Here is a 23,888-nt window from a genome sequence, read left to right as displayed (position 1 = left end):
TCAGAAAACTTACCCTCTCAGTTTTATCAGAACAGAAAAGCCTGGTATGATGACGCTTTTGAACAACTATGTAAGTAATTCCGGGTCTGTAATCTTCTTCCAGACTTATGCAGGCTTTCCGAATAGCCATAAGCTCTGGCCACGCAACCTACAAGAAAATATGCATGTTTTCTTAGGTTTCATTTTACTTCATTTTACTTTAATTCAGTCATAGCTAGGGAAACAAATATTTTTCAAACCAATTATGTTAAAGAAGACCGATTGCCAAAATTTGTTTTTATTTAAAAAAAAACATATATATATAAAAAAAATGATGCATTTACTTATTTTAGATAGTACTGTACCTACCCAAGAACCTTTGTTTTTTTCAATGGAAAAGCGTTGCCATCTTGTGGATGACACGGCTTCTCACTGATCCCTCTGCACTACTCATGCTTCTAATATGCATGCACAAGCAGAAAGACCAGAAGCACACTGCTCCAGAGTCCATACTACTACTTTATAAGAAGAGTTTTCCCCGTCTGCAGCTTCATCGATCAGAGTACAGACCAATGTGACAATAGGAGGAGTTAAAACGCTCTGGTCAGAGAAAAGACCAGTGTAACAGTGATCGAAAGAATAACTGCTGACAGGCAGGGACAACTAATATGCTTATCACTGCTGGAGTGGCGGTGATCAGTCTTTTAAACAAGCACAGAGGTGTCATTGGAAGCCACATATATTTACTGGTCTCTCTCCTCACTAAGGCTAAGTTCACAGCGTATCATCTACGTGCGCAAACGCATGTTTACGCAGTTTTTTTGTATCTGTATGAGCTTAAGCATGACGGGGAAAAAAAAAAGCTGCGTTTGTATGCGTTTTTTGCCTGCGTTTGCGTTTTTGCGCATGCGTTCGATATTTCCAGGAGGGCGTGTCTCAATCAGTTTCTGGACATGCGCAGTCCAAAGTACGCAAGCGCATCGAACGCATGCATACACAAAAACATGCGTATGCATGCGTTCCCATAGACATTGTGTTTTTTTTAACGCACTCATCCACATGCGCATGCATATTTGACGCCTCCAAAAATGCAACATGTTGCATTCGCCAGACACCGTGAAAATACGCATGAGTACGCAAAAACATGTCCATGCGTACACCATGTTAAATATATGTACACATGACGCATGCGGATCAAACGCTGCGCGCACAAACGCAAATGTGAACCCAGCTCAAGCAGTGAGATCTTGCAAGTTATCGCTGGATCTCACTGTTTAGCGATTGGTGGCCCTCCTCCACATTTCTCATGGGGCATTGGAGTGCCTCCTAATTTTTTGAAGGCTTTGCATTCACTGCATAGGCAAACACTATGGGAGACCCACTTCCTAATAATGGGAACATTGTTTTCAGGAGGCCCACCTCTACGTCTCCTCCAAGGCTTATTGGGGTGCTTGTTACTTTGGTGCAGGGCAGGCCTTGCATTCAATGCATAGGCAAACGCTATGGGAGACCCACTTTCTTATAACGGGAACATTTTTTCAGGAGGCCCTCCAGTGCTTCTAATGAAAGAAGTATCGGGGTGCGTTGTAATTTTTGGCAGCCCAGCCACTCATTGAATAGGTAATAACAGTATAGGAAACCCACTGTATAATAATGGAAATTTAAGATTATTAATGCCGCCTGATGCACCAATAAAAATAGGCTCTGTGACTTTAAGAGTCCCTCCTTCATAAATGAAACAAGATGTGTCTGATGATGTGTCACACTGCACATAGCCAGCTATGGTTTTTCAATGTTGCAATGACATTTCCCAGTGAATGCATTTGTATTGGTTGAAAGCAATGCTAAAGTTGATAAACGCATCAAAAACGCTACGTGTGAACATAGCTAAAGTGGTGGAGGAACATTTTTCTAATTCATTACCCTGGAGAGGATGTTCATTAACATATTTCCCAGGAAAATCCATTTTGGTTTCGCTTTTGGGTGCGCCTGAGAAATGCCGTAAGACTGACAACATTGCTCAAAGCTGTGACCTGGGAGTCAGGAACGCTTCCGGGGCGAACCCCATTATGTTCCCATGTCACTGGAGCACAGTTTCCATCATTGTCAGACGTTTTTAGACCTTAAAAGGGCCCCTGGGCGGGGGGGGGGGGAAATCGCAGTAAAAATGCTTGGGTTTCCCATAGATTTACATTGGGTTCGTTGTTCTGCCAGAGTACCCGAGTATTACAAATTGCTGAACCCGAGCAACGAGCACCCGAGCATTTTAGTGCTCGCTCATCACTAATACTCACCCATTCCCTGTAGAATGTGAGCCCTTGCGCGCAGGGTCCTCTCTCCTTTTGTACTTGTGTGTGCGCCTTGTATTGCGAATGTTTATTGTGCTTGTATATGTATGTACCTTTTTCACATGTAAAGCGCCATGGAATAAATGGTGCTATAAAAATGAATACTATTATTATTACTATTATTATTAATAATAATAATGTGGCATTGTGACCATTTTAAAACAAACCATGGAACAGCAGGCATTGAAGCATTCCCTATACTTAAAACTGAGTGGTGACTAAAGCATTGTAACACGCATATGAAGAACAGATTTTAAACAGAGGAAAAATTGGTTGAAAAAAGCTCTAGACCTACCTGTTTCATTTGACCTTCGGACACACCGCCACGGTAATAGATAATACGTGTGGGCTTGAATCGAGTTGACTTATAGAACTGGATGAGAAGCTCACGCACCATGTTGCTAAGGTCTTGAATAACTTCCTGACTGTACAAAAGTTCTTGGGATGTCTCCTGCCGGGAAGTCTGAACACGCACGGTGGCACAATAACGGCTAGGATGACCATCCATGCTGCCCACTACAGCAGCAATAGAGGGTTTCTTGCCATCACCAGCAGGAGGATGAGTCACATCAGCACCCAGGAATATAACTGGCTGCTGGAACACAGACGGTCTGCAAATACAAAATGCAGCTTTAGAAAAAAAACAAAGCATAAAGATTACAAAAAAAGTACAATTTTCTTCTCATTAGTCAAAAGTCACTTACTAAAACAATTTAAAAAAAAAAAAAAAAAAAGAAGAAGTTCTTTCCTGAAGCATAATGACTACAGTTTTTGTATTCGTGACGTTTCAGAGAAACCTGTCACAAGGATTTTATACCTCAATTAATGGCATGTATATACAGAAGTTTTGAAGCTGATTAAATCCATACCTTAATTTTAGAAATCAGTTTTGGCATTCGATATATCCAGCACTGAAATCATATGCACATGAGGTGCAAATGCATCAGTGGGGCCTTGCACTTAAAGCAATATTTCTCTTCCTTGCAATTCCCTGTCTGCCTTATGTGTCCGACAGGTCAATTTCAGTGATCTGCCTCCCCTGACCTTTCAGTCAAGCACAAGAGGCAGGTGCAGAGTAGTCAAGGAAGGAAGGAGAGCTGCAAGTGCAATGTTCCATCCCAGAGTACGTGCAGCTCATTTCCATGATTTTCAATGCTGGATTTCTAATTAACTGCAAAACTAATGTCTACAATTAAGGTATGGCTTTATTAAACATGAAAGCGCTTGTACATACATCCTCATGGGGTTCTCTTTGACAGAATCTTGGATTCTCTGCACATAGTTGGATTACCTTTGATGTGGGACAAGAACGTTGTTTATTCCTCCAAGCTTAGCATTGATTTTCAGGCATAAATTGGACAGCGTCTGGGGAGAAGTCTTCACAACATTTTTAACCTGCACACACTGAGTGGCCATGCCAAGGAGTGTATCCCCTACTCTCTTGACTTCAGCTGACATAAGAGAAAATGACAACTTAATGCACAAAATACAAAGTATTTACAATTTGAGTCATGTTGCAACATCATTAGTAAAGATTCAGTTGTACGTCTTGCACATATCAACTGGTAAATTCAAGTTCACATTTTGAAACTCTCAAATCCCAGAAAAAAAACAAAAAAACTGTCCGGTCTTAAGTCACTCTATGTGACTGCAAACTTCTGAATCCTCACTGTGTGCACTGTGAGGATTATCCAATGCCAGGAGTGGTAGGCGCGTGACCACAAGTATGTGACTTACATAAAACATGTGGTCACGAGCCGACTAGTTGGGCATCTTCGCTCAATGCAAGAGTATTGAGAGAGGCTGTATACAGTCGAGTCAGAATGTGGCCAGGAGTTTGGATATTTAGGAGTCACAAGTCTGCAGTAACAGAGTGACAGCAGACTTGTAGGTTAGGATAGGACAACCCCTGTAAAGTTTTATATAGTATAAATTAGAGAAATTAAAGAAATGCATAGTTCTACCAAAGAAAATATTTTGCCTGGTCACTCTCTTACACTTTTTTTTTTTTTAAGAAAAAAACAAAATGTCCTACCATACACTGGGGTCTTCCCTGGAAGGATAACCACAATAAGCTGGAGACCGACATAGGTGAGTTTTAAATGTTTGAACATTGGCTCCACACTGTCCGCGCCCTGTGCATATTTACAGAAGCATGGCTGGCCCTGGATGGGCATTCCGGCATCCTTTGAGATCTTTCTTAACTGGTCTGTGAAGCTCCTGTTGAGAAACATAGCAAAGGTTTCACATTATTGCACATGACAGAAATATTTTAGTTGAATAGCTCATTAAAGTGTAGATTGTCTTATGGATATTTGCTTGCTTTGGCAAGACTCAAAGTGAGTGTCCAGCCTTTTACCCTGTCACTTTTAGGTCCAAATCAGTTTCATGATACATTTTATAGGAGGTCAGATCTTTGTTTCTGTGCAAGCCATTAGGAGCTCTGTTATAGAAATGACACCTAAAAGCGATGTCTGGTCAGAAGATATCGTGAAGTACAGGCAATCAAAATCATATCAGTGGGATCCAAAAATTCATTGATCAGCTATTATAACCTCCAGCAGGGAGAATAGGAGCTGCTCTACAGTACCCGGCAGCGGCCACTACACACTGAATGGAGCTGCGCAATGCATCCTTTGGAAATATGATCAATACCCTTTCACAGTTTAACCCCTCTTACATACAACACTCTGCCTGACAGAAAAAAAAACCAAAACGATCAATTGCTGCTAAATTTTTAAACCTAAACATCCTAACATAAGGCTACGTGCCCATGATCAGAAATAGTAGCGTTTTGCATGCAGCGTATTTTTACTGAGTCCAAATCGCTGTGTTCTAATTGCCGCACTTGTGTTTAGATTTACCACATGTAGTGACACTCTATTGCAGAAAACATGCAGTCTCCGCTACAGAAATTCACATGTTGCTAACTGTAAACCCGCACTGTGGGTGAGTTTATGCAGAGTTAAATAGAAGCACACTGGGTATGGGATTTCCATAAATCCCATCCACTGTGCTTGTAATGTAGAACGCTGCTATTCCTGATGGTGGGCACGCAGCCTAAAAGGACAATTTACAAATAATGGCAGACATAAGGTAAATGTTATTACCGTACCTTTGTGTGGTATAACTCTGGATTTAAAGAAATAAACAAAGTTTGGCTAGCTTTTTTGAAATTGTCAAACAGTGGATATTTTTATAAATAATTGCAAAACATATCAACCTAAATTTATCACCAACAAAAGTATGATGTGTGATGAAAAAAAACAAAATCACAGATATGTGGAAACATTCAGAGTTATTGCTACAATGTAACGTCAGATTTTAAAAATTTGGATTGGTCACTAAGGGGACAAGACAAGTTGATTACTGTGGTATTTATAAGCACCACTCCAGCATTTATTTATCTAACCAATGTATGCATTGAAATACTTACCGGTCCCATTCTTCTGACATTTAAAATAATTAAATGCACATTATAGATGCGATCATGGTACAGCACAAGCGCTGCCTGCCTACTGAAAGTGCTTTATTTTTTTTTTTAAACATACTATACTCAGCATGTAAAATAGAGGGCAGGTCACCGAGGGATCAATGACCTGTCATAAACCATCTGCATGAATACCTAAACAGAGCACCACAGTAAGATTAATATATATATATATATATATATATATATATATATATATATATATATATATATATATATATATATATATATATATATATATATATATATATATATATATATATATATATATATATATATATATATATACACATATACATATACATATACACACATGCATACATACCCCAAAACCCAATTTCCAGTCCTATCACAAAGTGACCTGCTTACATCACTCCTCCTTAGCTCAGGAGAACAAATTAAGGCTTCTTTCACACTAGCGTTGGCACGGGGCCGTCGCTATGCGTTGGCCCGACATGCCGACGCGCGTTGTGAAAGTAATGTCCGACGTGGGCAGCGGAAGCAGCTTTACAACGCTTCCGCTGCCTCATTGTAAGGTACGGGGAGGAGGGGGCGGAGTTACAGCCGCGCATGAGCGGTCGAAAATGGCAGCCTCGACGCACAAAAAAAGTTACATGTAACTTTTTTTGTGCCGACGGTCCGCCAAAACACAACAACCTTCGCAGGACGGTTGCGACATGTGGCCATACGTCACAATGCGTCGCTAATTTAAGTCTATGGGGAAAAAAACACATCCTGCAGACTACTTTGCAGGATGCGTTTTTTTCTCCTAAACGACGCATTGCGACGTATTACAAACGACGCTAGTGTGAAAGTAGCCTTAGAGGACAAGGCGTCTGCTATAATTCATTCAGACAGACAGTGATAAGAGCACACTAATTGTTTGATAAGGGGCTGGTGCTTTGAATCATTGTCGTTTTCTTCTGTTTCTGTTATCTCTAAGGAAACATGGGTAGTCATTGTTGTGCACCCAAAGGGCTTTACAAGAAAGGACATTGCTACTTGCCCCTAAATATTAAACCATTTAGCCAATCATCAAGAACTTCAAAGAGAGGATTAATTTGTGTGAAGAATACTTCAAAAACACCCAATAAATTCCTGAAAGTGCCAGGTCCATCTCCTAAAGATCTAACAAAGGGATTGGTTTAACACCAATGCAGAGATTGCTCAGGCATCTGGACACACAGCGAAGAAGGCTTTTGAGGAGTGGCCTAGTGTCAAGAAGGTCAGCAAAGAAGCCACTTGTCTCCAAGAAAATCATTATGGACAGACTGACATTCTGTATGAAGTACAGGGTTTACATAGAAGAGTGGGGTAAAGTTATTTACCCTGATGAAGTCCCCTTTAGACTGTATGGGACATGTAGAAGAATAAGTGCCTGGAGAAGAATATATGAGCACTGTTCTGTGCCTACAGTAAAGTAACCAGAGACCATTCAAGTGTAAATTTGCTTTTCAATCAAGGAAGTGGATCTCACTCACAATTTTGCACGAACATGGTAATGAATGTAAACATCTTCCAATATAAGAACAACTTCTTCAAAACATCAAATAGCAATGTGGTGATGAAGAAAGCTTTTTTCCCAGCATGATGGAGACCATGTCACAAGGTAAAAGTGATAACCAATTTGGCTCAGTGAACATAAGGCTACTTTCACACATCAGGTTTTTGGAGAGAGAGCGAGAGAGATATCGAGAGAGAGCGAGAGAGATATCGAGAGAGAGCGAGAGAGATATCGAGAGAGAGCGAGAGAGATATCGAGAGAGAGCGAGAGAGATATCGAGAGAGAGCGAGAGAGATATCGAGAGAGAGAGAGAGCGAGAGAGAGCGAGAGCGCGCGAGAGAGCGAACGAGAGAGAGCGAGAGCGCGAGAGAGAGCGAGCGCGAGAGCGAGCGCGAGCGCGAGAGCGAGCGCGAGAGAGAGCGCGAGAGAGCGCGAGAGAGCGCGAGAGAGCGCGAGAGAGCGCGAGAGAGCGCGAGAGAGAGCGCGAGAGAGCGCGAGAGAGCGCGAGAGAGAGCGCGAGAGAGAGCGAGCGAGAGAGAGAGCGCGAGAGAGAGCGCGAGAGAGAGCGCGAGAGAGAGCGCGAGAGAGAGCGCGAGAGAGAGCGCGAGAGAGAGCGCGAGAGAGAGCGCGAGAGAGAGCGCGAGAGAGAGCGAGAGAGAGCGAGAGAGATATCGAGAGAGAGCGAGAGAGAGAGCGAGCGCGAGAGCGAGAGCGCGAGAGAGCGAGAGAGAGCAAGAGAGAGCGAGAGAGAGAGCGAGAGAGAGAGCGAGAGAGAGAGCGAGAGAGCGCGAGAGAGAGCGCGAGAGAGAGCGCGAGAGCGCGCGAGAGAGAGAGCGAGAGAGAGAGCGAGAGAGATCCCACGGCAGAAGCGAAAACAAAGCTTCTGGGCATGCTCAGTGTATAAAAAACGGATTCGGTAGCCGGAACTGTTCATTCACACATCCGTTCCATGCGTTTATTGCCGCAAACGTCCCTTCAGGCTTTTTCGCAGCACAAAAAAAACGTTGCATGGGACGTTTTTTGTGTCCGGCAAAAAAGCCTGAAGGGACGGATCCGGCACAAAACGGATGAAACGCATGTCCTTCAGGCACAATCCAGCGCTAATACAACTCTGTGGGAAAAAAACGTATCCGGCGTGTAAAAAAACTGGATCCGTTTTTTTTTAAAAATTGCCGGATTGTGCCTGAAACAAAAAACCTGATGTGTGAAAGCAGCCTAACACTGACATTTCAAATAAAAGCCCCACATCTCAATTCCATTGAGAACGTGGTATACAGGCACTGATTATACAAAAATGAGTTGTCATCAGTCAAGATATTCAGCACGCCAGGTCGCATGTCAGAAGTCTTGGAGAAAAAAAAAAAAAAAAAAATGTCAATACAGTCAATATTGAGTCTTTGCATAAACTTGATATAACAGTCAAATAAAAGTTTTAAAACTTATTAAGAGACTAAAGGGTATGTGCATACGTTCAGCTAATGTTGAAAAAAAAACAAACAAAAAAACAGGATTTTTGGTTGCTTACCGTAAAATCTGTTTCTCGGAGCCTTCATTGGGGGACACAGGAACCATGGGTGTATGTTGCTGCCACTAGGAGGCTGACACTAGGCACATAAAAAGTTAGCTCCTCCTCTGCAGTATACACCCCACCGACTGGCACTAGGTTAATCAGTTAGTGAGAAAGCAGTAGGAGAGGCAACAAGCTAGAAAGAAAACAAAACAGACAACCCAACTGTAACAATAGAACACAGAGAGAATAGCTGATAAAACATGGGAGGGTGTTGTGTTCCCCATTGAAGGCTCCGAGAAACAGATTTTACAATAAGCAACCAAAAATCCTGTTTTCTCTATCGCTTCATTGGGGGACACAGGAACCATGGTACGTCCCAAAGCAGTCCCTGGTGAGGCAACAGCCAAAGCTTCATTCAGGTCAGAGAACTCACCACTGCCGCCTGCAAGATCCTTCTACCTAGGCTGGCGTCCGCCAAAGCGTGGGTATGGACCTTATTAAATTTGGCGAACGTGTGCATGGAAGACCAAGTTGTCGCTTTGCAAAGTTGTAGGGCAGATGCCCCATGGTGTACCGCCCAGCAGGCACCCACTGCCCGGGTAGAGTGAGCCTTAATCCCAGGGGGAAGCACTCTGTTCTTGACCCGGTAAGCCCCCGAAATTGCCGTTCTGATCCAGCAAGCAATCGTAACCTTGGAGGCCAGCACCATCTGGAATGACAAATAGAGTTTTAGTCTTCCTAAAGGGGGAGGTCCTAACCAGATAGATCCTCAACACCCTGACCAGGTCTAACCTGTTCAGTGAACGCTCCAGAGAATGAGTCGGAGCAGGACAAAAGGAAGGGAGGAAAATATCCTCATTCAGGTGAAATGTAGACACCACCTTGGGAAGGAAGGAAGGCAGAGGCCGCAAAACCACCTTATCCTGATGAATAACCAAGAAAGGGGGCCAACAGGAAAGAGCCGCCAACTCCGAGACGAACCTAATGGAGGTGATAGCCACAAGAAACACCACGTTCCGGGACAGAACGGACAGGGAAACCTCTCGGAGAGGTTCAAAGGGAGAACCCCTCATGGCCTCCAGAACAAGATTGAGGTCCCAGGGGTTCACAGGATTCCGGTACGTGGGAGCCGCATGCGTTACTCCTTGAAGCAAGGTCCTGACCTGAGAGCGGGAGGCTAAGTTCTTCTGGAAAAGAATGGCAAGGACTGATACCTGATCCTTTAGTGAACTAAGGGCAAGGCCAGCGTCAAGTCCTGCCTGGAGAAATGCCAAAATGTAAGGGAGAGAAAAGGACATCGGCGGAATGCCATTAGACTCACACCAGCAGAAGTAGGCTTTCCAGGTCTGATAATAGACCCTGGAAGACGACGGCTTCCTAGCCTGGATCATGGTGTGAATCACCCTGATCAGAAAAACGGGATGCTCTCAGAACCGCGGATTCAACAGCCCCGCCGTTAAATTGAGAGACCGAGAATTCTGGTGGCAGATCGGACCTTGGAACAGAAGATCCAGCCTGTCTGGGAGCCTCCAGGGAGAATCCGCAAGAAGGTTGACTATCTCTGCGACCCAAAACCTTCTGAGCCAATCCAGTGCGATCAGAATGACCGGCACCCCCTCCACCTTGATCTTATTCAACAGCCTGGGAAGAAGGGGAAAGGGAAGAAACAGATAGGGAAGCACAAACTGCGACCAGGGAATGGCCAGAGCATCGGCGCCCACGAGAGGATCGCGTGACCTGGAAACAAACCACTGAACCTTCCTGTAGGACTGAGAACACTATACGTGTTCGAACCGCGTTCAGTGGTTCATGGCTACTCTTCAGCTGTATTTTGCCGCTTATTTGTAAGCAGCTTTCCATTCTAAATATGTTTAAATACGTTTAAATACAGACTTTTAATTTTGTTTGCGGAGCTGGATCCCCTTTGTCTTCACATACAAGTTTTGGCATCAGGCAGAGGCGCCTTTCTGTGCTCGGATTCCCCATGGACTACGGGAAATTTTCTACAAGGATGAGCTGAAAAATACTTATTTATTTTAAACCCTCTTCCTAACCAGGCAAGACTGCGGCCTCTGCTGGTGGGAAACCTCCTTTTTCGCCGCGAAATGGACAAAAAGACAGAAACTGCCACTTCGGAGGAGGCCAGCGAAGTTTGGACTGGGGGAGAAAGGAACTCGAGCCCCCAGTGGCGTCCTTAATTTGGTCCAACATGGAGCCGAACAGATGTGACCCATGGAAAGGCAGGCTGGTAAGGGACTTTTCTGATGACAAGTCTGCCTGCCAGGCCTTAAGCCAAATAGCCTGACATATAGCCACGATATTGCTGGACGCCTGAGCTGCGCAAGATGCGGCATCCATGGAGGCAGAAACCAAGTACTTCCCAGCATGAGAAATCTTGCCGGCGAGATCCGCCAGATCCTCCAGTCGAGCTCCAGCAAGAATGCCCTGACTGAGTTGCTTGGCCCATCTGGCTATGGATTTCGAGACCCAAGTGGAGGCAAAAGCCGGACAATGTAGAAGCGGCCCCTTTGAGAGCTGATTTTGCAAAGGATTCTATAATTCTGTCACTGGCATCCTTGAGGGATGCTCCATTAGTAAGCGGGAGGACTGTGCTGGTAGACAGTCTGGAGACTGGCAGGTCCACCGCCAGAGAAGCTGTCCAGTTGGCGGTGAGCTCGGGAAAAAAGGGATACAGGACGCTGAGGTGCTTCCCTCTTTGAAAGCATCTGGTCGGGTTCTCTCTTCCCCTGGCAAGTTCCTCCTCAAATTCTTTATGAGGAGCGAAGACCTTGGAAGGTGGTTTAGACCGTCTAAACGAAACCACACGATCTGCGGGTTCTGTAGAGGTGTCCTTGATGCTAAAGGTCTGGTTAACCGCAACACTGAGGCTCTGGAACATATCCCTCATGTTGGAGGTTTGTTCCGAATCCAGGTCCAAATCATCCTCCGATGGTGCGTCCGAAAACACCTCGCCTGACTCGGGAGAGGAGGATCGGGAAGAGGCAGACCACCGGGAAAGACTGGGGGGGGCGAGATGTAGTGGGAAGAGGACCTAGAACGGCGCTCCTGTCTGGATCTCTTGCGGCCAGTGTTGGAAGGCCCAGACTGATTCCTGTGACCCACTAGCAACTACGGAAGTCGGGAAGGGCAACCTGTCAAGTACGGACACCAGGGTCTGGGACACCTTGGTGAGATCCACCACAGACTGCGACAGAGAGGAAGCCCACTCTGGAATAGAAGGAAGAATGAAGAGGAAGAAGGAAGAGAAAGAAGGAGAACGAGAGCGCTCTCCCTTAGAATTAGGCATGATGATCAGACCCACTAACTGATGCCAGAAAGGTTAGGGGACAGAGATGCAGAGGAGAGTGTCAGGCTGCAGAGCAGCTACTCACAGAACGTGCAGTCGACCTGTATTCAGCTCCAGGCAGTAGGGCTGCTGTGCCAGGAAGAGAAGGATCCGCAGGAAAAAGGTACAATCCGGATCCACCAAAAGGAAAAATGTCGATCGCAAGAGGATGCCCAGGTCTAGGAGTGAAAAAGTGCGCGCTGCAGGGAGACACACTGAAAAGCCAGCTCTAAGACAGGAAAAGGGGCGTAGCCAAGGAGCGGGACCAGGGGCGGAGCCAAGCACCAGGGCAGTGCTAAGCCTTGGCAGAAAGGAGCTAAGTCGGTTGGTAGAAAAGCCCGCCTGAAGAGCAGGAAGAGGGGCGGAGCCAGCGCTGCAGCTAGGCCCGAGTGAAGCCGGGACCTAGATTACAACTGGTGACCTCCGAAGCATGGGGGAGCAGCGCGGGGGATCGAAAAATGCTGCAACAGAATTCCAGGAGCCCCCAATACTCCCGAAATTAAAGGGGAAAAGACCCCTGATCCCCCACTCTGCAGCTAGGTCCGGGAGAAGCTGAGACCTACATTACGGCTGGTGAGTGCCGGAGCTCGGGGAAGCGGCGAGGTGAGCCCTAAAAAGCTGCAATGGTAATCTGAATTAAGGGGCCCACTATTAAAATAAAGGAAAAAAATCCCCCCCCCCCTTCTTTGATCTCAACTTATACGTCGCACCTTTGGCGGGGGGGGGAGAGTGGAAGTACCTACCCATCCAAGAAAGATCGGATGTCTGATAATCCAATGTAGTGGGACATCCGCATCTCCTCAAATCAACAGGCTCTGGTGGGAGACGGAGGCAGGACCGATGATCAGATCACCTAAACACGCTTCTGTGTTAGGGGCTGGGGTCCTGCCGAGTAGATATATGAGGATAAAGGGTGGCAGTACACGCCGTACTCAGTCTCTTTGTGGGAGTACAGCAGTGACACTGCATCCCTCCATGGAACAACTTACACTGAGGTAGATATGGGTCTAATGAAAGACCTGTGTCCACCTCCTACTGACACTAAGCTAAAACTGATTAACCTAGTTCCTGTCGGTGGGGTGTATATTGCAGACGAGGAGCTAACTTTTTATGTGCATAGTGTCAGCAGCATACACCCATGGTTCCTGTGTCCCCCAATGAAGCGATAGAAAAAAAAATCTGCTGCAAGTGCTTGAGTGTTGGCAGGAAGAACGCAGCATAACAAAAAATAACAAAACAAAAAAAAAACACAAACACGCACTTCTGATGAGTTTTTTCCCATTCATATAAATGGTGAAAAAAAAATGCTGAAATAACATTGACATGCTGCAAATTTTAGAACAAAAACACCGGATTACTTACCGGTAATACTCTTTTATAGAGCCACGACAGCACCCACTTGAGAGAGGGGATCCGCCCCTAGGAACAGGAAACCCTATGGAGAGATAAAAGGGGCGGTCCTCCTCGCTCCCACAGTTGGGTTACAGAGATTGCGAGGAGCCGCCCACCAGATTTAGTAGGTAATTCAGTAACGTTATTTATCATTTAGTCAACTTAAGTGTGACTAACTGTAAGAACCACACACCCTTAACAGTGCCTATATCAAATTATAACTTATTAGGGAGGGAAGTGAAGGGGTGCTGTCGTGGCTCAATAAAAGAGTATTACCGGTAAGTAATCCAGTGTTTTCTCTTCGCCACGACAGCACCCACTTGAGAGACTTTAAGAGATAGTCATTTGGGAAGGATCACAGTGTTAAGAACTGATCTACCGAAAGACAAGTCAGATGAGGTAGATAGATCCAATCTATAGTGATTATTGAAGGTAGTAGGAGAAGACCAGGTTGCGGCCTTACATATTAGTTCTATTGGAACCTCCGCTCGTTCAGCCCAGGATGATACTATAGCCCGGGTGGAATGTGCTTTTACAGTCTCAGGTGGATTCTCCCCTTTAGACGAATAGGCCAGACATATTGCCTCCCGAATCCACCGGGATAATGTGCCTTTTGTTATTCCAGATCCTTTTTTGTGACCCTGGAAGGAAACAAAAGAGAGCCCTGCTCTTCCTCCAGGCGCTAGTTCCGTCTAGGTAAGTTATTACAGCCCTTCTCACATCTAGTGTATGGTACCTTTCCTTAGTGCATACTTTAGGTAAGTAGGAAGGGTCTGCTTTCAGGACAATTCTATCTGGAAATATTGACAGAAAAGGAGGATCTATTGATAATGCCTGTATGTCACTTACCCTTCTCACCGATACCAAAGCGACGAGAAGAGCAGTCTTGAGAGAGACGTGTTTAATGTGAGCCGAGTGTAGTGGCTCAAACGGGTGATCTGTCAAAGCTTCGAGGACTAAATTAACATCCCAAGGAGGTAAGTGGGGAATTTGAACCGATTCTGACCTCTGGCAGGCTGAAATAAATCTGGCTACCCACTTGTCACCCGCAATGTTATGACTATACAAGGCACCTAGGGCAGAAACCTGTACTTTTAATGTACTGAATGACAGGCCTAAATCAAGCCCTCTCTGGAGAAATTCTAAAATAATAGAGATAGGAATTTAGTTTGACAAGGCTGATGGGTAGAGGCTTAGAAATTTCTTCCACACCCTTACATATATAGATGTGGTGGATTTTTTTCTACTTAGTAGAAGAGTATCAATCACTTTATTAGAAAAGCCTCTTAGTTTTAGCAGCTGCCTCTCAAATTCCAGGCTGTCAACCGTAGGCCCTTCACATGAGGGTGGTTGAAGGGGCCCTGGAAGAGAAGATCCTGATCCTCTGGGAGAATCCATGGATCTGAGATTGACATGGCCCTGAGCCAGGAAAACAATGGTCTCTTTGGTCAAAATGGAACAAACAGAATCACATTCGCTCTGTCCTCCCTTATCTTCCTGATCACGGTTGGAAGAAGTATCAATGGAGGGAAGGCATAAGCTTTTTGGAATGTCCAGGGAACTTGGAGGGCATCGAGGATATTGGAATTGTCGGATAGGAATAGTGAAGCGAATCTTTTTACTTTTCAGTTGTTTCTTGTAGCGAAGAGATCTATTTCGGGTATACCCCATTTCTTTGTTATCATTGTGAATATATGATGATTGAGAACCCACTCCCCTTGGTGGAGGGTATGACGGCTGAGGAAGTCTGCTTTTGAATTGTCCACTCCTCTGACATGCAGTGCTGATAGGGACAGAAGATGTTCCTCGGCCATAGCTAGGATGTCGTCGGCTATAGACATGAGTAGTGTTGAGCATTCCGATACTGCAAGTATCGGGTATCGGCCGATACTTGCTGTATCGGAATTTCCGATACCGAGATCCGATACTTTTGTGGTATCGGGTATCGGGTATCGCAACAACATTAATGTAATAATGTGTAAAAAAGAGAATTAAAATAAAAAATATCGCTATACTCACCTGTCCGACGCAGCCGGGACCTCAGCGAGGGAACCGGCAGCGTTGTTTGTTTAAATTTCGCGCTTTTACTTGGTTACGTGAAGTCCCGGCTTGTGATTGGTCAGGGCGGCCATGTTGCCGGGACGCGGACCAATCACAGCAAGCCGTGACGAAATTACGTCACGGCTTGCTGTGATTGGTCCGCGTCCCGGCAACATGGCCGCCATTAACCAATCACAAGCCGTGACGTCACGGGAGGCTGGACATGCGCGTATTTTGAAAAGCGCGCGTGTCCAGCCTCCAGTGACGTCCCGGCAACATGGCCGCCATTAACCAATCACAAGCCGGGACGTCACGGGAGGCTGGACATGCGCGTATTTTGAAAAGCGCGCGTGTCCAGCCTCCAGTGACGTCCCGGCAACATGGCCGCCATTAACCAATCACAAGCCGGGACGTCACGGGAGGCTGGACATGCGCGTATTTTGAAAAGCGCGCGTGTCGAGCCTCCAGTGACGTCCCGGCAACATGGCCGCCATTAACCAATCACAAGCCGGGACGTCACTGGAGGCTGGACACGCGCGCTTTTCAAAATACGCGCATGTCCAGCCTCCCGTGACGTCACGGCTTGTGATTGGTTAATGGCGGCCATGTTGCCGGGACGCGGACCAATCACAGCAAGCCGTGACGTAATTTCGTCACGGCTTGCTGTGATTGGTCCGCGTCCCGGCAACATGGCCGCCCTGACCAATCACAAGCCGGGACTTCACGTAACCAAGTAAAAGCGCGAATTTTAAACAAACAACGCTGCCGGTTCCCTCGCTGAGGTCCCGGCTGCGTCGGACAGGTGAGTATAGCGATATTTTTTATTTTAATTCTTTATTTTACACATTAATATGGTTCCCAGGGCCTGAAGGAGAGTTTCCTCTCCTTCAGACCCTGGGAACCATCAGGAATACCGTCCGATACTTGAGTCCCATTGACTTGTATTGGTATCGGGTATCGGTATCGGATTGGATCCGATACTTTGCCGGTATCGGCCGATACTTTCCGATACCGATACTTTCAAGTATCGGACGGTATCGCTCAACACTAGACATGAGAGTTCCTGATCTTGTTCCTCCTTGATGATTTATATATGCCACTGATGAAATGTTGTCTGACAAAATTCTGGTATGTGTTCAGTGTAGCTGCGGAAGGAATTTACATAGGGCATGATAGATAGCTTTTTGCTCTCTTTTATTAGATGATTTGTCTGACTCTAATAGACCATCGACCTTGGACTATCTGATTTCCTAGATGTGCTCCCCAACCACTAGGACTAGCATCGGTAAATATTATGTTTGAGGGTTTAACTACCCAGGGGACCCCACTAACCAAATGATTTGGTTCTAGCCACCAGGTCAGGGATTGGATTACTTCTGCTGAAAGGGAAATTTGACCCTCTAAATGACCCTGTAATCTTTCTTCCTCTTGAAAAATTGCATACTGTAAATGCCTAGAATGAAATTGAGCCCATGGCACAGCTGGAATGCATGACGTGAAGGACCCAAGAAGGGACATGCCTTCTCTTAGGGAAATTAGAGGGTTATTAATCACTGACTGTACTTTATTCCTAATTGTTAACTGTTTAGATTCTGGAAGAAAACATCTCTGGCTTACGGAGTCTATAAGACCTAGAAATGTTTGGCGAGTTGTTGGAAACAATCTAGATTTTTCCCAATTTATCAACCACCCCAATTCCTGCAGGGATGAAATCATATTAAACAAACGTTGCTGACATTGTGAAGGAGAATTTCCCACTACTAACAGTTCATCTAAGTACGGAACTATGAGGGTGTCTTTTAATCTTAAATATGACATTACTTCTGATATTAATTTGGTAAAGACTCTTGGAGCTATTGAAAGCCCAAAGGGCATTGCTGTATACTGAAAATGTCATATTCGCCCTTTCATCATGATCGCCACACGGAGATATTGCTGATGTTCGATAAAGATGGGTAGATGGTAATACGCATCTTTTAGGTCAAACACCGCCATAAAACAATGGGGAAACAGAAGTTTTATGGTGGACCGGATAGACTCCATTTTGAAGGTTTGATTTTCTAAAAAGATGTTTAACTTTTTAAGGTTTATAATAGTCCTAAATGATCCATCCGGTTTTGGAATCAAAAACAAAGGGGAATAGAATCCCTTTCCCTCCTGATGAACTGGAACTTCCACCAATACCCCTTTGGCCAGAAGATTTATTATTTCCTGCTCTGAAGCCTCCTGTTGTGATTGAGACTTTAACCCCTTCGCGCCACGCGCCGTACTAGTACTGCATTTGTGCCAGCAGCAGTACTAGTACGGCGCACCGATCACCGCGGTCTCGCGCTGAGCGCCGCGGTGATCGGGCGCGGTTGTCAGCTGTATATGACAGCTGACACCCCGCAGCAATGCCCACGATCGGCGCTAGCGCCGATCGCGGGCATTTAACCCCTCTGATGCCGGTCAGTAGTGACAGCGGCATAGAGGGGGATCGCGCAGGGACGGGGGCTCCCTGCGCTCTCCCACCGGAGCAACGCGATGAGATCGCGTTGCTCCGCTGATCCGGAAGGAGTCCCCGGATCCAAGATGGCCGCGGGACTCCTTCCGGGTCATAAAATGACCTGGCTTGCCGGCGCCTGCAAGAGCTGCTGAGAGCAGGCGCCGGAAAGCCTCCCTACACTTGCCTGTCAGATCGTTGATCTGACAGAGTGCTATGCACACTGTCAGATCAACGATCTGATGTAATACAGTGATGTCGCACCCTGGGACAATAGTAGAAAGTTAAAAAAAATAAAAAAATAGAATGTATTAAAAAAAAAAAAAAAATCCCCAAAAAGGAAAAAAAAAAAAACACATTGCCCAGTAAATCCATTTATTTATGCAAATTAAAAAAAACAATAAAAGTACACATATTTGGTATCGCCGCGTCCGTAACAACCCGCTCTATAAAACTATCCCACTAGTTAACCCCTTCAGTGAACACAAAGTTCTCACAACACATCTAGATAAGTTCCTTGGGGGGTCTAGTTTCCAATATGGGGTCACTTGTTGGGGGTTTCTACTGTTTAGGTACATCAGGGAGTCTGCAAATGCGACATGACGCCTGCAGACCAATCCATCTAAGTCTGCATTTCAAACGGCGCACAAATTGGAAAATAACTTTTGTGGTCCAATTTCTCCTGTTACCCTTGAGAAAAAAAAATTGCGGGCTAAAACATCATTTTGTGGAAAGAAAAAATTATTTTTTAATTTTCACGGCGCTACATTCTAAACTTTAGTGAAACAATTGGGGGTTAAAAGTGCTCACCACACATCTAGATAAGTTCCTTAGGGGGTCTTCTTTCCAAAATGGGGTCACTTGTGGGGGGTTTCTACTGTTTAGGCACGTCAGGGGCTCTCCAAACGCGACATGGGTTCCGATCTCAATTCCAGCCAATTTTGCATTGAAAAGTCAAACAGCGCTCCTTCCCTTCCGAGCTCTGCCATGCGCTCAAACAGTGGTTTATCCCCATATATGAAGTATCAGCGTACTCAGGACAAATTGCACAACAACTTTTGGGGTCCAATTTATCCTGTTACCCTTGGGAAAATAAAAAATTTTGGGCGAAAAGATAATTTTTTGTGAAAATTAATCTGAATTTTTTTTTACGGCTCTACATTATAAACTTCTGTGAAGCACTTGGAGGTTCAAAGTGCTCACCACACATCTAGATTAGTTCCTTAGAGGGTCTACTTTCCAAAATGGTGTCACTTGTGGGGGTTTCCACTGTTTAGGCACGTCAGGGGTTCTCCAATCGTGACATGGGTTCCGATCTCAATTCCAGTCAATTTTGCATTGAAAAGTCAAATGGCGCTCCTTCCCTTCCGAGCTCTGCCATGTGCCCTAACATTGCTTTACCCCAACATGTGGGGTATCGGCGCACTCCGGACAAATTGTACAACGACTTTTGTGGTCCAATTTCTCCTGTTACCCTTGGTAAGATAAAACAAATTGGATCTGAAGTAAAAATTTTGTGAATAAAAAAAATTGAACATTTAACTTTTTTAACATTCTAAATTCCTGTGAAGCACCTGAAGGGTTAATAAAAAATTTTAATGTGGTTTTGAGTACCTTGAGGTGTGCAGTTTTTAGAATGGTGTCACTTTTCGGTATTTTCTGTCATATAGACCCCTCAAAGTCACTTCAAGTGTGAGGTGGTCCGGAAAAAAAATGGTTTTGCAAATTTTGTTGCAAAAATGAGAAATCGCTTGTCAACTTTTAACCCCTATAACTCCCTAACAAAAACAAAATTATGTTTCCAAAATTGTGCTGATGTAAAGCAGACATGTGGGAAATGTTGTTTATTAACTATATTATGTGATATAACTCTCCAATTTAAGGGCATAAAAACGAAAAATTAGAAAATCGCTAAATTTTCATAATTTTCGACAAATTTCTGTTTTTTTCACAAATAGATGCAAGTCATATCGAAGAAGTTTTACCACTATCATAAAGTACAATATGTCACGAGAAAACAATGTCTGAAACGCTTCAACGGATCCTGGTGATTCTGAGTTATGACCTCAAAGTGACAGTGGTCAGAATTGTAAAAATTGACACCTGGCTTATCCATGGTTTTTTTCCCCCTCTCTTTTTTTTTTTTTTCTATACTATGTTGTGCATAAATATGTGATTCTTCAGAATTTGTTTTAGTCTTTGCCTGATGAAGAGACGTATGTAGTCTCGAAAGCTTGCAATTTGTTACCATCTATTCAGTTAGCCATTAAAAGGTATCAACCACTGAGGACTCTCAATTCTAAATATTTTTCTATCTACTGGCTAACACGGTACCAAGATATATTTCTTTCCTGTATAAAAATTGACCCTGTCACTTAGGTGAAAACAGGCTTCGGGGTGAAGGGGTTAAGGAAGTCAATAAAAATGAGTCCGGAGGGACTTGGGCAAATTTTAATTTTAGGCCAGAAGTTATGAGACTATTCGCCCAAATGTTGGAGGTTATTGCTCGCCATTGCCTCGAGAAAAAAGACAATCTACCTCCCACAGGTAGATCTGCTCTAACGGGGTTTGTCTTCAGTTTTGAATGGGCGCTTCCCAAAAAATGCACCTCTCTGTTTGGTGTCTCTATTAGCCCAGCGGTCCTGGATTTTAAAATCCTTCCTCTTATTAAGTACGGGCTTCCGGAATGCTCTCCTATAGGATGGAAAATAATTATTAGGGAACCCCTTTTTCCTTTCACCCCCTTTGGTTAGGATTTTGTCTAGTTTAGTACCAAACAGGTACTCACCCTGACACGGAAGGCCACACAATTTAGATTTTGTTTGGGGATCTCCTTTCCAGCCTTTAAGCCAAAGAGCCCGACGTGCTGCATTCGTGAGGCCTGCTGATTTGGCTGCCAGCCGTATGGAGTCAGGAGAGGAATCCGCCAAGAAGGCCGTAGGACCTCTGATCAAGGGTATAGAGATTAGTTTATCTCTAGAGAGACCGCCTTTTAGCCCCTCCTCCAGGTCGTTTAACCAGACTAACATGGACCTAGCAGGGCATGTAGCTGATATAGCCGGTCTAAAAGCTCCTGTACAGGATTCCCATGCTCTTTTTAAGAGAGAGTCAGCCTTACGGTCCAGTGGGTCTTGCATTGAGCCTGAATCCTCTACAGGTAGCAAGGATTTTTTGGACGTAGATGCTACAGCTGCATCTATTTTCGGGGCTTTTGACCATGTTGAGAATTCTTCATCATTAAAGGGGAACGCCTTTTTGAAGATGGTGGTAATCCCCTTTGCCAGTGGCTTTCCCATTATTTTTTGACTAAATTTTTAATTGCTCCTATTACTGGAAAAGAGGGTCTTTTCCTTTCTGATAGGCCAGCAAACATTATGTCTTGTGGCGTATTAGGGTCCATAGTATCTTCGATGCCCATGGTGTTACATACAGATTTCACAAGGTTATCAATACTATCTGTGGGAAAGCATGTATCTTGTTACCCATCTGAGGAAACATATTCCCGGGAACCGTCCGAATCTCTATCGTCCATATCAGAAGATTGGTCAGATTTAAGGGAATTGTATTTACTCTTATCTTTAGTATGAGGAATACTCTCCGACTACGTAGGACTCGTAATTCATCCCTAATCATTTTCCTAATGTCCTCTGATCTTACTGAGGCCTCTTCACGTAATGTAGAATCAATGCATGAATTACACAGTCTCTTTTTATGACTATCCGGGAGGGGCTGGGAACATAACGCACACTGTGTTTCGTTTTCTCAGTTCTTTTTCCCTAGGGTGTACAGAAGGAGAAGGGAACAATAATCAGCTTAAAAGGATAGATAGTTTCACTGGGGTGAGTGTGTATTTGCCAAGGTACCGGCTGACGAGGAGGAGACGGAGGCACAGGCTGAGGAATAGATCGGTCCGATCCTGTATCCTTGGTGCTTTTCCTGGAAGATCCACTCTGTTTGGAGCGTCCGCTGCTGGTACGGCAGCCTGGTGTAGTTGCGGTGACTTCTAGTGAAGACATCGCAGGGTCCTGTGGAGATTCCATATTTGGACGCCGGAGTATCAGCGCCGCCGTCCTTTTAACCATGGGGCCACCATCTTCTTCCGGTTGGACCCGTTATTGTACACCACTTCTGGGTCGCGGCCATGCTGTATGCGCCTGCGCGGCCACCGGTATCAGCGCAGGCACCGTCTATCCTCCTTCACCCCGGAAGTTTTAGCTGTTACTTCTGGGGGAAAATACACTGGAGTCCCACGCTGCCTGTGCGCCCGCCGAGGACGGCGCGACGACATCCACACCTGAGCGCTTGCTCCCCGCACACCATCCCGGATGGATTCCTGTGAGCCAGACTACCCCTGCGTCCTGGGCCTCATGGCGTCTGCCAGCAGAGGGGGGAAGCTGAGACCAGGACCCCCGACGCTGCTTCCAGCTCTGGAGCCCTTGCCGTCCTAAAGGTAAACTGCGCAAGCGGCATCCAGGCTAGGTATCCTCTTCTCTCCATGGATTCCCGTAGGAACAGGAAACCAACTGTTGGAGCGAGGGGGACCGCCCTTTTATCTCTCCATAGGGTTTCCTGTTCCTAGGGGCGGATCCCCTCTCTCAAGTGGGTGCTGTCATGGCGAAGAGAAAAAAAAAAAAACACACTTTCATGGTTCAAGTCCTCAAGGAAAAAACAAGCAGCATGTCCATGAGATTCCAGAAATCTCATCTCAGTCCTCTTGATAGGACTGTAAAGTACAATTTTTTTTTTTCACCCTTGAAAAACATGAGGCAAAAATGTAGAGTGTGAACAATGCCTAATAGTACTTCAGTACAAGCATAGAAACATCTGACAAAAATATATAAATGTAACCACTCTGAAGCAACACACTTTCAGAAAACCAAAGTTGTGTCAAACTTCTGGCCACAAATGCAGACTCTAACCAGTCTCCTAGTTTTGAGCATGCAGTGTCTATTTTGACAGAAGTTCAATGGCAACAACAGGACTAACAATGATGTTTCTGATCTGCGCGATCCAAGTCCGGAAGGAGACCACCTTCCCAAACGCTGCTGTGCACACAGAAAAGAGGCAGTGCTTAACAAGTCTATGGATCAAATCGCCTACTCACAGAGCAGTGAACCAACACACAGTCTTCCTATTGAGCCCATACACCTAGTGGAGCAGCTGTTGACTTCACAGATAGGGTTCTGTACAAAAACACTATGCATCACCTATAATCTATAAAAATTTTATAAAATGACAGTTACCCATTAAGAAGAATAGTAGAAAAATTATTTTTCTGCCATATGGACCACATGAAATAGAAAAAAACAATACCCGGAAGCTTAAAGCATCACTTCAGCGGTTTTGAAATGTTTTATTGCAGCGCTGGAAAGGTGCAACTTCTTTTAGTCCCCTGCCCCTAATATTATACTTAGTCGCTGCCTTCACCTGTTATCAGCACTGCTCCGGTTGATGTTCAGCAGTTTGTGACTTGCAAGATCACTCCAGTGTTTGCTGGGCGAGCCGGAAGTCACTACTCAATGTACGTCTATGAGAGCAAGAATAAGTTTATTTGTAGACATAGCATTGAGGTCTTGTGATCGTTACCTCTGACTTCTTGTCAGTGAGAAGCTGTGGTCACAAGATGGTGGATCGGGATCGAAGCAATGCCGGGAAGAGTTGAAGAAGGTGGCTGGCGAGTATAATACTAATATATATATATATATATATATATATATATATATATATATATATATATATATATATATATATATATATATATATATATATATATATATATATATATATATATATATAG

General features: G+C 44.8%; 1 protein-coding gene across 2 annotated transcripts in view; it reads right to left on the bottom strand.

Moving 5' to 3' along the window:
* Positions 1-23,888, bottom strand: part of AGO4 (argonaute RISC component 4) — a 98,850-nt gene that overhangs the window by 6,836 nt on the left and 68,126 nt on the right. For both annotated transcript variants that reach the window (XM_077295816.1, XM_077295815.1), the window contains exons 12-15: positions 4,363-4,547; positions 3,619-3,778; positions 2,623-2,938; positions 14-148 (exon numbers count right to left, since the gene is read on the bottom strand). In XM_077295816.1, the coding sequence (XP_077151931.1) occupies positions 14-148; positions 2,623-2,938; positions 3,619-3,778; positions 4,363-4,547 (796 nt within the window). The remainder of the gene's footprint in view (positions 1-13; positions 149-2,622; positions 2,939-3,618; positions 3,779-4,362; positions 4,548-23,888) is intronic.

Source organism: Ranitomeya variabilis, chromosome 3 (genome assembly GCF_051348905.1).
Source record: "Ranitomeya variabilis isolate aRanVar5 chromosome 3, aRanVar5.hap1, whole genome shotgun sequence".
In the NCBI taxonomy this organism is placed as follows: domain Eukaryota; kingdom Metazoa; phylum Chordata; class Amphibia; order Anura; family Dendrobatidae; genus Ranitomeya; species Ranitomeya variabilis.
This window is presented reverse-complemented; position numbering and strand designations above follow the sequence as displayed.